This window comes from Acanthisitta chloris, unplaced genomic scaffold, assembly GCF_000695815.1.
Source record: "Acanthisitta chloris isolate BGI_N310 unplaced genomic scaffold, ASM69581v1 scaffold9982, whole genome shotgun sequence".
NCBI lineage: Eukaryota > Metazoa > Chordata > Aves > Passeriformes > Acanthisittidae > Acanthisitta > Acanthisitta chloris.
Window position 1 is genome coordinate 1 of NW_008658840.1, and position 14,859 is coordinate 14,859.

The window sequence follows — 14,859 nt, forward strand, 5'->3', positions numbered from 1 at the left end:
CATTCCCGCAGCGTTCCCGCAGCATTCTCGCAGGATTCCCGTCACATTCCTGCCCCATTCCCGCAGCATTCCCGCAGCATTCCTGTCGCATTCCCGCCCCATTCCCGCAGGATTCCCGCACAGCCCGCCGGCCGCGGGGAGCGTCCATGTGTGCCCTCGACGGGAGCAGGCGACGGGTGTCTGGGCGGGTGTGCCCTCGACGGGAGCAGGCGACGGATGTCTGGGCGGGAGATGTGCACGTGCTGATGTGGTGTGAGAGCAGTAAATTCAAGCCAGGCTAAGAGACAAGGACAAATTTAGCCCTTTCAGCCTGTCATTACCTGAACCAAGAGGTACCACCTTTGTTTGAGGATTGACCAGATAAAGCCAAAACTCTCCATACAGGAAAAATCCAGCCAGGTGTTGCTTAAAGCAAACTGTCTGCTGTGTTTGGGGGCTCTGACTCCAGCAGCAGAATAACCAGTGCTAACAGTAGGGTTTTTTTCCACCTTTTTTTAATTTTTTTTTTTTTTTGCAAGTGACCACCATTTCCTCAGGAAGACGAAGTGTGATGCTGGAGATATGCATGCAAATGCACCATGCCTGGTTCCTTACCTGGCATCAAACCATGAAATAGAAATTCATGTCTGTGCTCCAGGTTAACTTCTATTTATACACCAGAAAATTACTATATGCCATGGATAATAACCCTCTGGCTGTAATGCCATGGGTAATAATCCACTGGCTGTAAGTTTTAAAAGGAAAGCTGCTTGTATGTGTCAATACTTATGGAATAAATGTTTATGAAAATTTACGGATATGTTTTCCGTGTTCAAACAACTCATACAAGACATGACAGACCTAATACACATATGAATAGGCCTACATTTGTCAGATGATGTAGCAAGTCTTTAAAAGTGAAGATCTCAGTGATATTTGTTGAAGACAATAAATGTGTCTTTCAAAAGTCAGTTTTCCAGGTGTATCTCATCTACTTCTACCTATCTTTTATCTTGATGTAGGAAAAACAAAGCTCCCTGTGTCCCTTATCAGCTATACCTTCTGTATTGCATAGATAGGCTGACAGGATCATTTTTAATCACATAAAGGGGTTTAGGGAATTCTATTTTGTTGGGGGGGAGAGGTAAGAACACTTCATGTGCAGTCTCTTAAGCCTCGGGAAGTATAAAACCAGTCCAAGCAAGAGCAGATATTATTCAGAAAGGTCTGTAAAAGTTAGAGCAAGACAAACCATTCCAGTGTTGCCTGAGCACTATTTCATAACGTAACGTGCTTCTGTGTTACACTACATCAATTTCTTCCTGTGTTTGCTGTCCTGCTACAGAGACCATTCCTTAAAAATGCCAGACAGGAGGAGTAGCAAGTAACCACATTATTAGCTTTCTTCACAGTATTTGCTTGTTTTCTCCTCTTCCCCCATGTGTAAGCAAAAGAATTAATTAGTAACAACATGGGTCAGCTGTGATTACTCTTACTGCGGTCCACAGGGAATATTCATATACAGGGAATATTCAAAACCAAACAAGACCTCCCCACTGTGTGTGTGAAGAAGGAGACTGGTCCCTGGCCAGGGGGGGAGAAAGGCAAGTTTACCAGTGGTGGCAGGGCTACAATGCACTCACAGAGCTGCCCACTCCTCCTTTTTTGTTTTCCTGGCATTTGACAGGGACATGAGCTAGACTGGCTGAGTGATGCAAATATAACACAAACAGCCTATCAGAAGGGGGGTTTTGTTTTTTTTTTTCAATTGTGCTTTTTAGTTTCTAGCAGTTGTATAACATTTTCCACCTTCACACTGGGCTCCTAGGTAAAATGCACGCACTAGTATTTTCTGGCTGTGCCGAGTGAGTAAAGAGGATCCCAATCGAGTAAAGGAAGTAAGTTACACCTCTGAGTCTTTCTTTGAGTGGCAACAAAAGTTAGATTCAGGTGGAGCATTTTCCTTTATGTAGAAGTCGGAGGTGATATTACCATTCATGAAGCTGATTCCTATGGATGTTTGCAGGTGGGGCTTTGATCCAGTTGATGATGCATCCCACACATAGTAAGAGAGCTAACAGGAAAGCTGTGGAGTTAGAAGGTGCTGCTGAGAAGGAAGTGGGTGCTTTCCACCTCCCTGGTTTGCTCCACTTTTCCAGTGATATCTCATCTAATAGCTATGTACCAGTGTGGGGACTAGGATGCTGCACCCTGTGTAGCAACACTGCTGACTGAATCATAGAATCATAGAGTCAGCCAGGTTGGAAGAGATCTCAAGGATCATTGAGTCCAACCCTAGACACAGCCCTGCAGGGAAGGAAAAGGCAGGCAAAACTTGGCTGTCCTGCAAGGCAACCAGGCGTGAACCCTGAGATTAGGGGTGTGTGTCTGTGAGCATCTTTACCCTGAAATAATCCTTTCTCCTGCTCTCCATACATTACCTGGGCTCTGGGGCTGGGGTCCAAATGGGGGGGCAGAGTGGTGGGTGTTGTGTGAACAGCTGAAACAGACAGAGCTGTGACAGGGAGCTGAGCTGCTGAGTGCTCACCTGGTGGGCTGTAACACAAGGCACGTATGGGGCTGTGAAGGCAATCCTGTGTGTTACACCTTGGCAGAGGCTGTACCTGAGCTGCTGTGGTGGATTGACCCTGGCTGGATGCCAGATGCCCACCAAAGTTGCTCCATCTCTCCCCTTCCTCATTTGGACAGGGGAGAGAAAATACACTGAAAGGCTCATGGGGTGGCATAAGGACAGGGAAAAATCATTCGCCCATTATGGTCACAGGCAAACAGATGACTTGATGAAAATGGATTGAATTCTTACCAATCAGATCAGAGTAGAGTAATGAGAAATAGACCCAAATCTTAAAATGCCTTTCCCCCATCCCTCCCTTATTCCTAGGCATAACTTTACTCCTGATTTTCTCTACCTCCCTGCCCTTCAGCAGCACAGAGGGACGGGGAATGGAGGCTGTGCTCAGTTCATCACACAATGTCTCTGTCATTCCTTCCTCTTCAGGGGAGGATTCCTCACACTCCTCCCTTGCTTCAGCATGGGGTCCCTCCCACAAGAGACGGTTCTTCATGAACTGCTCCAGCATGTGTCCCTTCCATGGGTGCACTCCCTCAGGAACAGTCTGCTCCAGTGTGAGTCCCCCACAGTGTCACAAGTCTTGCTAGCAAACCTGCTCCAAAATGGGCTTCTCTCTCCATGGGTCCACAGGTCCTGGCAGGAGCCTGCTGCAGCATGTACTTCCATGGGGTCACAACCTCCTTTGGGCGTACACCTGCTCCAGTGTGGAGTCCTCCATGGGCTACAGGTGGATCTCTGCTCCACTATGGACCTCTGTGGACTGTAGGAGGACAACCTGCTTTACCATGGTGTGCACTATGGGCTGCAGGGTGATCTCTGCTCTGGTGGCCAGAGCACTTTCTCCCTCTCCTGCACTGACCTTGGGGTCTGCCAGGGCTGTTTCTGTCACGTATTCTCACCCTCTCTCCCAGCTGCAATTGCTCCTGTGCAGTAACTTTTTTTCCCTTATTAACTCTGCTGTCCTGGAGGAGCTAACACCATCACTGGTCGTCTCTGTCGTGGCCAGCGGCAGGTCCCTCTTGGAGCCAGCTGGCATGGGCTCTCTAGGACATGGAGGAAGCTTCTGGCAGCTTCTCACAGAATCCACCCCTGTAGTCCCCCCACTACAAAACTCCAGCCACACAAATCCCATGCAGCTGCCAGTTTCTGTGCCCTGTTTACTTTCCAGGCCAAGTTTACTATGCTTGCTGCATTGGCTACAGCAGGGTCCAGGAGAGCAACCTAGGGAAGCACCTGCAGCTGGATGGTTACTTGGCAAGCTTGACAAGTGTCTCATTCAGACATGCATGTGCACTCTCTGAACCTTTTATTAATTAATGGGTTTGCCTTCAACTCTTTATTTTAATTTGGTGGAGAGTCAGTCTTACAATGGATGAGAGCTGTGTTTGCAAATAATGCTGTGTTAGTTTTTGTTTTGGCATTCCACAGCAGTCCCTTGTCCCATCTTGTGTTGGTGCATAACCCTCTTGGAATAAGTGATGGGACACAAGCTTTTCTTTTAGAAGGGGGAAGAATTATCATGCATTGAAAAAAAAGGCTGATTTTGCTCGTGCTGGTAGGAATAATTACAGTAGCACTGAGCAGTCATGTCCTGGTGGGAGAGTGTCTGGGCTTGCTTGGTGGTAGGTAGCTTTCTTTTTCACTGGTGTGGCAGTTAGTGACCCCAGGCATTTGTACCAGGGCTCATATGGTCACTGCACCTGTTCACATTTGCCCTGCTTTGGGCAGCATGACCAGCACCCCTGCAGAAAGCTATCTGCTGTGGCATACAAAGACCTCCTGCCCTGACATGTGGCACTCTTCAGCTGCAGGTGGGATCACACACCATGTCTGGTAGGAGCTAGTGAGGAATGAACAACCTACATCTCTGCCTCTGTAGCCCTGCTTATCAGCCTCAAGTGTGTACCTAACAGCCCCTGCTCTATTTTAAGGGGCCTAACCTGGTCTGAAATTACTGCTGGGGTGGAAGGAGCAGTGTTGAAAGTGTGTCTCTGGACTGTGAGCAGGACAACAATTGCCTTGTTGCTCTGCCAACCCACCCAGGTGATGTAACCCTCCCCTTGGCTCCCTGCTTGCATCTCTCTCCTCCTCCAGTATCCTCAGCTAAAAGCCCTTCCCTGAGCATGTGGAGAGGAAAGATATATTTTTCCCTTTGCAGCAGTGAACTGTTTCTGAGGTGCTGAATTCTTCCTTCTGCCTCAAATTTCCTGTGTGGCCTGTAGTACAGTAGTTAATTATTTCACAGTTAGTTTTCCAGCTGTACTGTTTTCCTTACTTCTGACAAAAGTTATAGAAATAGATTCTGTAGTACATGCAAAGCATCATGCTAGTGTGATAAATTGTGGGGATTGGCCTGGCTGCTCTCAGCAAGGCTCCAGCATGTCTCAGCTGGTCAGGGGAGATGTGTTGGGACTTGTGTGGCCAAAAGCTGTGGGAGGAGTAGGAGTGGAGATGGGAAGGTTAAACAGAAAGTGCCTGTGTGCTGGCTCACCAGGCACGAGTTGGGATGTTGCTGGGGTAGAAAACATGTAACTGATTGTTGTGCTTTAGGTTAACCAGTTAATGCACACCTAATGTATAGAATAAGCCAATGGGCAGAGAACATGCTAAGCCAAGAAAACTATTAAGTACCTGTGGATAACTACAATAGGACAACATCTTGCTTGCATCAAGCTGCGTCCCCTCTCTCCTTTGCAACAATTACTGGGATTAGGGTGGGGCAGGTTTTGTAAATCTTGACAGGTAGTAAATTCATTTTTTTTGCAAATTAGGCTTTTTTAAATGAAATTCTAGGCTCCTGTAATTTTTGGACATTGGTACAATTTTTTTTTGGTTAGGAATTTGTTGGGCTGTGAATCATTTTGCCTGCTCTGACCTTCCTTTGGAGGCTTCTATTTCTGACCTCACAAACAATGCCTTAGGTGAGACATGACAAGCTGATAGACTGTGATGATGTCTTTGCAGTTGCCCATTGCTCTGGATGTGATGTGGATGTGTGTGTTCATGTCCTAGAGTTTATCAAAAACTTTGTTTATGAATCGTACTTAGAGGCAGATATTTGGTTTTGACATTTATTTTAAAATGGCTCTGCAGACTGAAGAGGAAACATGGATATTGGGCCTGAGATAAAAATGGTTAAAGCAGGGCTGTCTTGGTATGATGCATTTGTTGGTTTTGGAGACTATTTATTTCCATTAACTACAGCCACAAGCATGCATATGGGAAGATGGTTTACTTTTTGTATCATCACCTTTGCAAAGATTTGAGAAATTAAACTTCTCAGGGGCATTAACCTCCAGTAAGCTGTATTGACCCAGTGAGTGTTCACAGAAAGGCATGTTCTTACTACTTCATAGCATTCTACATACGTGGGAAAAAAAGAGAAAAAAATACTTAAAAAAATTAGATTTACCTTGAGGAACAATACTGGCACTTTGTTTTGTGAAGACAAGAGGGAAACCCAGGAGACATTGGCTCTGGTCATGCTGCAGCTGTATCACTGACAGCCATAATCATACACTTGATTGGCAAAGCAGGACTATTAATCTCCAAGTATTTCACCTTTGGTCAATAGAGAAGTGATTTTTTGAAATCAGATAAGAATGTTTTCTTCCATTGCTTTTTGTTTGTAGCTGGTATCTCAAAATGGTCATTTGACTGGAACCACCATGCATACAACCAGTCTTTGTATACAGCTGGCTTGTATCTCCAGTGGAGCTACTGCTGCAGACACACTTGACAGTCTTTAGCACTGTTACTTCACTGGATTTTTATTTAAAGGAAAGGAAATGTCACATAGGGTTTGCCTTAATGTAGCTAGTTACAGCGAGTACATATGTAGTAGGTGTAAAACTTCCTAGCTCTAGAGAGGTGTGTCTGTGAGTCTAAGTGACAGGAACAATGCCTCTGTTAAAGTGAATGACTTATCATGCCAGCAGGACAACACTTTTCAATGGGGTTATGACTACAGATCAGCAATAGCTTCAAACTAGGATCCTGATCCTGCAAGCATCCTTGTGGCTAAGGGCATCCCTGCTAGAGACACCCTAACGTGCATAAAGGCTTATAGGGTCAGTGCCTCCAGTTTGCCATGGCTCTACCTCATAGAAAGTAAGAAGAACTTGTCTCTTGGCTGATTTTTATGAAATAATAAAAACTTCTAGCATCTTGTGGCTTTTAGTGCCCACTGACTTACGAGCCATTTGGCATTAGTACATAGGCACCTTTAAATTGTAACCACAAGTCACATTCAATAATCCAACTTCCTTTAGATTTGTAAGCTACCTGTATTCAAATTTTTTTTAACATAGCAATCAATTGAGAAGTCCTTCTAATGTATTTTTGAAACTATAAAATGAAATTCTCCAAAGGCCTGCAAAGCTTAATAAAAAATTATGAGATCAAAAATATTATTAAGTGAATAAAATACATTGAATGTAAAAAAACCAGCAGACAAACTTTGGATGCTGCAAGTGAAATTGTCATGGCTGATGTCATGATGCAGTACATTCTGCACAGCTTGCTAATGACTATGTCATTAAGTTTAACATGTTATTGAAACTTAAGAATTCAGAAAGCCATAATGAAATATGGGCTACATTCTCTCCCAGTAAAAATTTTGTCTGCCTAAAGGCAGTGTATGTCCAGGATCAGAGCAAACTAACCGCTGTGCAAATAAAGATGGTGCAATGTGATTCCATTAAAATAATGGCAGTGTTCCAAGAAAATTTCTAGATTACCTTAAAAGAGATGAAGATGGGATGCAGTATTTCTTCAAATCATGTCCCACACCTCTCAATGCTAATGAACTCCCACAGCACTCAGCAATTAAACAGGAGAAAACCCAAGTTTAGGAAACAGTTTTATTAGACAAATTATTTAGACAAATTATACACAGAAAGCTCTGCCACTTGTAACTGAGGCCTCCAAAAAGTGTTTTGTGTATCTGTATAATAGGCAACACATCAAAATAGGCCTATTTTAAATATCGTACATGGTTAACAGGTTTTTTAATAGCTAAAATCACTGCAACATCTGGTATGTCCCTATGTAGCTTGTTGGAAATATTTTTTTGCTTTTTTTCTTTTCTTTTACTCAGAAGTGTGAATGAGTTCATGAATGTTACAAGGGGAAGCAAGTTGTGCATGCTTTTAGACACTTGCTACCCTAGAAACAAAATGGCCTTTTGCACGATAAGAATTTGTTCTGCCTTACACAGTAGACAATATTTGAAGATTTAGTACAAAAAACAGTGACAGTACAAGATGCTCCCCCAGAACAGAATTAGCATCAAAATAGAATAGATTTTAAGAATATATCTTTTAATTTATCCTAAAGCAAATCACATAGGCTGATTCCTATTAATCCTAGCCAAAGAATGAGTTAGATTAAAATAAGTATATGGTTGCATAAAAAAGAAAACCAAACCAAAAATCTCACAGGATAAACTGCTTGCTTTCTACTTAACCGCATTTTTAGTTTTAAGGATTACAAATTGAAAGCTCTTCCTACGTCTCTAACAGGTAACAGTGTTACTTTAAAAAGCTGGTGCCAAAGTGGGCACTGGTTTTTCTCTCACTGCTGTTCTTTTTCTTGTTCTATACAGTTGGCACTAATGTAAAAAATACATAGCTCCTCTAAATCTAACTTAACATAGAAAGGGTTAAAATAAGCGCCCATTCATTTTTTTTTTTCCTTAGAACAATATGTGATTATAATTAAGGCCACATCTGTATATCTCAAGGGCTTTTTTTTTTTCCCCTCCACTAACACCATTATTGTATTGATCAACTGTACTGACTTGGAAAATGATTCATTAGCCTTTGATCTATGTTTAACTTCTCTAGAGCTATATTAGCTGTTCGTGAACATGGTATACCTAAGAGAGAGTTTCATTTGTCTGATTAATTAGAATTATCAAGATTAGCCTTAAAGAATGCATAATAGCCAATGCAAAACCTAATGAAAGGAGTTACATCTAGGTACAAATGTTAAATTGCCTCGGATGTTCTAATAAAAAAGTATAAAATATGCTCTGTTGGCAAACAATGCAAGTCAGAATAACATTAAAGCAACCTGTCTTTTCCAAATGAAAAGACACCCTGCACTGTACATCTCTCCAGTATACAACACATTTTTACTAAAGCTTTATTAAATGAATTGCAATAGCAACGGCTGCCATTTTATAGCTATATATACATGTATATATATATACACATACCTGTGTGTATATATGTATATATATATATGTATGATACTGATTTATTTAACACAACAGAGGCTTCTGCCGTATGATACAGTTTACTGTACATAAGAAAAACTTTTAACACTGTACAATCACATAAAGGTCATATGCACTGTTGCAGTGCAAAAGTAGATTTAACTGTAGTCTTTACTGGCATAGTAATGGCTTTTTGTAATCCTACAAAATTGCATTCTTATATTATGGGGCCTGAATGGTCTTTTAATTTTGCTTGGTTTTGTTGGGTTTTTTACTTCCTTTTTTTCCCTTTTTTTTTCTTTTGCTCTTTTTTTTTTTAGATTTTTCCATTTTTTTAAACTGCAGGGTTTGCCTTTGGTCCACACTTAAAAGGACACATAGCAGTGGAGCGCTGACTGGATGCAGCAGAGTACATGAAAAGGACTTAGGTTATTGCAATTATAGTAAAAAAAGGCAGTGGGGGGAGGAGGAGCAAATGCCCTTCTGTAAAGTAATCCTCAGGGGTTTTCTATGCATGAATTGCTGCACATTTCCTATATTTAAAGTATATGAAAAGCTTGAAGTAACCAAAACCTAATGTGCTGATAAACCAAAGAATAAGTTATTCAAGTAGTAAAGAGAGTAAGGGGAGACAGAAGATACCAGACTGAGAGAGCAGAGAAGAAGAGGAGGAAGAGTTGCTACTAATAATTCTGATTCTTAAATAAAATTTAAAAAAAAAAAACCCAAACCAAAACCCCAAACAGAAAATAACACCCAAATAAAAAAAAACCCAAAACCAACACACAACCAACCAAACCATAACCCTCAAAACCAAAGAGTAAGGAAAAGAAAAAAGGTTACATCCATGTTAGTCCCACAATATTACAGCTGCTCCTTGCAAAGGGAGTCCTAAATAAGAAACAGTGAAGAAACTTGTTCTGATGCTCAGATGGAGGTGCCTCGGTCTGGGTCACTACCAATATTCAGCCCCAGAGTAGGAGTTGGTTGGTAAGGGATAGATGACATTGTTTTGATGGGGCTCCTGAAAAAGCCCCCATTGGGTGCTCTGTGCCTGAAAGGGCCAGTTCGGTGCTCGGGCACACTGCCGAAGGAGAAACCTGAAGCAGCTTTAGCAGACAGCGTGCGGCTCAGAGTCTGGATCTGTTCTGGTATGAAGGTGGTTGTGGTGATGTGAGTGTTTCTGAAGTCACTGATTTGTTCCAGTGCTTGACGTGTGGGTAAAGTGTCAATGTCCAGTGGGGTCAAGTCAATTGACGAGGTGGAGAACTGTTTATGGGGACTGTCGTCATCTGTGCAGAGGCTGTTCACACGCCTGTGGAGGTGCTCCAGGTCTATCTCCTTGTCGTCCTGGGGAACGAGAAAAACAAGAGGCACCACTCACCACTGCCGTTCGTGCTGGGTTGAAGTTTCACGCTGTGATCAGAACTGCTCGGGAAGCACAACGCACAGTTAACTAGGGCTGGCTGTGGGCTGACGACATCTCTGAATGTCACCAGCAAGCACCCCCACTGCCTGAAGCCAAACCAGTGTAGACCCTTACACCACAGCTACCTTCAAACCAGGAATCCAAACACCAAACTCAATGCAACACCAGTAGGATTTCAGGAAAAGCCAGGCTTGGAGCTAAGTAGGTTGGACAAGCAACCGTCCAAATGCCTGGAATGATGCCAGTTCTTCAACTCCACAATGAGAACTAAATTTGGATATCAACATGGGAGATTCTGAGGGATCAGATTGCCATCTTTGTCATCCTCTCAGGGCTTAAGGAAGGGCTAGAAACATCTCAGGTTCCTTTTTGCCTTTATAATGTAAATTGTGGTATAGAAAAGCTGAACTTCCAGAGGAAAAAAACCCAAGCACTGGTGACTCATTGACATTGCACAGAAAGGAGTACACCAGGCAATTTCAAATTACAATGGCAACAGAGGGATTAATTATCTCCTTACCTACAAAGAAGCAATTCCATCTATTCTGATGGAATTATGCTCCTGTGGGTGAGAAGAAGAGAAGGCGGCCTGCTGTATTTATTATATCATCGCTCCTCTTACGTCTGTGTCTTTTCCTTCTTAAATCTCTCCTCCCAGAGAACTCAATTAAACAGGTTTGTTTGTTATAATTGAGAATTTAAATGCACAGAAGTTAAAAAAGAGGAGACAGTCCTAGGTGACGCAATAAATCACCTGTATCGTACATATATATTGCTCCTGAACTGCAAAGTTTAATTTAAAGCAGCATTAAGTATACATGTACAGGGGTATTCCCTCAGCTCATTCAGAACAAAAATCAGTTTCAACTAACCTTAAAATTTACCTTAATCTCTGTGAAATTTACTGGCTCTTCCAGGCCACTAGAAACATCTCATACTCTAGGACCTCACAGAGGATAATTAGGCAGCCGAGAGATGTGCACTGATGACTTCCAGTCTTGATTACTGAAATTCAATGACTGGCTTGATCCAGAGCTCCCTGAATCAATGGCAAAACTCCTAGTATACCGAATGGGCTTGAGATCCCTCCTTTGTCTAGGAATGAAGTCAAGCATTCTGAAAAAGTCCACACCTAGAACAAACTGCAGGAGTTCATCTACTTAGCAAAACGGATCACTGAACATTTGCACTGGTACCATGCCAAACACAGAGCCCGACTGGAAGGAAACTGAGAGGCCAGCTCCCCTCCAGGATTTACCCTCCGAGGTCAGGGACAGGGAGACAAACCAGGGGAAGAGGGGCAGGGAATGGGGCATCAGGGATCTCCCAGGGACTGGATGATCACTGACCACAGAGGCTTTGGCTTGAGCTCATCATGGGAAGGAAAAAAGGCAGTGCTCATTTCTCAGACTTAGCTTTCTGTCTATAGTTTATTCACATGTGGACATAGACATGGATGCACATAACAACCACACAGGTGACATCAAATCCAAACGCATTCACCAAACGCTCTCTCCCAAAAAATTTGGAGCTGCATATGGATGCAGGAGAACTGGGACCACATCCGAACCTAAAGAAATACAGAGGCTCCATTAGCGTGTGCAAGTCATGACTATGTCTGAGGGATAGTCCTAAATATTTTTTTCCTGTTTTGTTCGTTTGTTTTTAATTTTGAAAAAAAAAACATACAAATGCTTCATAATTTAAAATGCCAATTGAGAAAATATTGGAATTTCATCACTTCTGAGCCTCTACAAACTATTCAAAATAGTCCTCTTTCTTTTACAGAGATGCATTTGGGGCTAGGGTCAGACCAGTGTAAAATATATGAGGTGATATTCTCCCATGCTTAGCCCACAACCCAATCTCCACCCAATCGATACACCAAAAGGAGACCCACTCACAGTAAGATTGTGCATATCTCCATAATATGATCTTTCCTCTTCTCTCTTGTGTGATCAGTAGTGAAATATTCAGCAGTTTTCACATTTAAATTATCATCAGGCTTCAGAGTCAACATCCCATTGAGATTACTGGGGCGGTTCATACTTCTCTCAGAGCTACCGTTTAGGGCTGTCTGCAGACTCAGGCAGACATCATTGAATGGGTTACTTCTGGTACGCGACCGAAATGTTATCTTCGCAACCATAAGACAATTTTTTTCAGTATAAATGCTTGCATTCTGGAGCACAAGATGGCAGCCACCAGGAAAAAGGGTTGGTTTGCTGACCACAAACTGGCCCAACTGACCCCCGATTCTGGACTAGTGGCCTGGAAGAGCCAATGGATTTCATGGAAGCTAAAATGAATTTTAAGACAGTTAGTTAAGATGCATTTCTTTGCTGAATGACTCTTACATCCAGGATAATGGGGACATTCAGCACATAGGTCCACGTTAAACTCAGTTTTGAGCCAAGCTTTTCAATTTAGCATTGAGATGCAATTTTAAATGCTAAGCTAATGACCATATAAAAAGATCAAGGAGGCCAAATTATACCATTTGCGGAAAGTAGACATTTCAATTTCTTGGCACTTGAAAGTTGAAATAGAACATTTTATACTTGTGGTATTTTTTCCTTTTCATTTGTTCTTGATTTTCATGTTTAGCACCAGATAAAGATGAAGCATAAAGTTCTGAAAATTTGGGTAAACAACAATCAAGTAAATTTTAGTTTTTTAAAATAATTTACCAGTTGAAACTATAGGGTTTCCATCCCTGAGAAACCCAGCTTAAAGACTAGAAATTCCTTCTTTTTTTTTTTTTTCCTTTTAATTATGGTCTGGTCCAGAACTTGAACAAAAAAAAAAAAAAAGCTTGGGAATTAAAACAGGCAAGAAAAGATTAAACGTATTCTAACATCAGTGCCAATGCTGTCTAATTAGGTAGTGTAATTAATCCTGCCTGATTACACAGCATTAGATTAGCAGGAATAAATACGATGGAGAAACTGCAGAGGAGGTGAGACCACTGCACACAAATTAACAGCAATACCCCACAAGCTACACAAATGTGTCTAAGCTACACAGACAGAAAAGCACATTTGATAGTGCTACATTAAGGCTCATATATCGGTTCAGCTTTGGGTGTTGCTGCCAAGTACATTATAAAAACTTATTTTGTTCCCAATTTTTTTTTAGCATTTTGTAGAGGTAGATATTTAATTATGAAGGTAAGTAATTTGCTGTAAAATTGCACAAGGCTCAGATGGCTGGTAAAGGGACAGGTAGATTACCACAGGAAGGAAAGCATTACACATGCAGGTGTAGAAGCAAACTCATCTCTGGTGTAAATCTCCCCATGGCCTCTGTCCAAAATTTTCTGAAACAAGTCTTTAGTAGATTTCAGAAATAAATCTGGCTTGAATCTGAAAAATCTAATGTAGTCTTGCTTCCTTGAACTTCAGATGAAATAACAAGAACTGAAGTTCATCGAAGCCTCAAGAGGTTAACATTTCTGAAAATGGGGAAAAGACTATTTAAGAAATTAACTACTGATTAAAGGGGTAAACTTTGCAAATGTATTTTGAAAGACCCAGCCACTGAGCTTAGGGATATATTTTTCAAGAAGAAGCCAAGAAACCTGGTGAGAATAAGCTGTCACCAATGAGAATAATGAAATAATATTGATGTATTAATAATGTACTACTCTACAAGTAAGAGTGGCGCGTTACTCAGAATAGTTGCATATTTATACATCACCAATATACATTTTTTTTTTATTTCAAGCTTTTCTAGAAAGAATAGCTAAAAAAATGTCAAGGAACATCATTTACCTTAAAAAATCAGGAAGCTAATATCTCTGAATTCGATTCCCCACCCTCTCTAGGGCTATAAAGTCAAGGTAGCAATCTTTAGGGTGCATGAAAATTCCCCAGGAGAAATGGAGGGTCTAATACCTCTTTTGATGGAACCCGGGAGCCTTTCCTTTTATTCCACCACGTTTCCAACATTGCAATGAAACAGGATAGGACAATCCCTGCAGCGAGGATGCAGAAAACACCTGCAAAACTTTTTATGTCCAGGGCACCTCCTTTCTGTTTGGTATCCACAGATGAGTAAAGGTCACACTGACCATTCTTCGGCCACCACTTATGCTTCAGTACATCCATGTCGCCGTTCTGCTGCAGCTCCAAAATCCTGGAGGAGAAAGCACAGTCAGGGGTTACAGTGGGGCAGTGGCATCTGAGGGTATGAGGATGTCATCTGACTACTTGCAACCTTCCCACGTGTCTTGGAAAGCCAAGCAGCTGATGAGCTGACACAGACTGATTTAGCCAGGAAAGAAAGCTTCAATATGGGGCTGCCTGTTAGACTGAGCATATGGATATCTACGTTCCATTCCAGATACAGAAAATCACACACAAGTCTATCTTTCCTTCTTGTAACAACCTTAATGAAAATGCTTTACTTTATATACCATATTTTCTTAACTGGCTTTCACTACAGACTATGTCAATTGATTTTGTAGTGCATTAGATATTTGACAATATTTTGCATTTTAATCACTGGAAAAGAGGCATTCCAATTTTTAAAAAAAACCAAAACCAAATAAAAATACAGTTCAGATGTACCACAGAAAAAAACCAAAACCATATAAAAATACAGTTCAGATGTACCACAGGTTACATGTGACCTTAT

The 14,859-nt window shown here is 41.7% G+C and overlaps 1 protein-coding gene across 1 annotated transcript; it reads right to left on the minus strand.

Annotated features, from left to right (window-relative positions):
• Window positions 1-9,636: 9,636 nt before the first annotated feature.
• LOC103812232 (glutamate receptor ionotropic, delta-2-like) lies at window positions 9,637-14,352 on the minus strand. The gene is made up of 2 exons (XM_009085241.1): window positions 14,118-14,352; window positions 9,637-10,142 (listed from the first exon to the last, which is right to left on the minus strand). Exons 1-2 carry the CDS (start codon window positions 14,328-14,330, stop codon window positions 9,720-9,722), a joined length of 636 nt encoding a protein of 211 aa, XP_009083489.1. The 5' UTR covers window positions 14,331-14,352; the 3' UTR covers window positions 9,637-9,719.
• Window positions 14,353-14,859: the final 507 nt, after the last annotated feature.

What these genes read in the sequence shown, in the direction of transcription:
- LOC103812232 (XM_009085241.1), bottom strand. Translation starts at nt 14,330, where the DNA reads ATGGATGTACTGAAGCATAAGTGGTGGCCGAAGAATGGTCAGTGTGAC. An exon ending in CCCGGGTTCCATCAAAAGAG is followed by an intron (nt 10,143 to 14,117) that starts GTATTAGACCCT and finishes CTCGTTCCCCAG; the next exon opens with GACGACAAGGAGATAGACCT.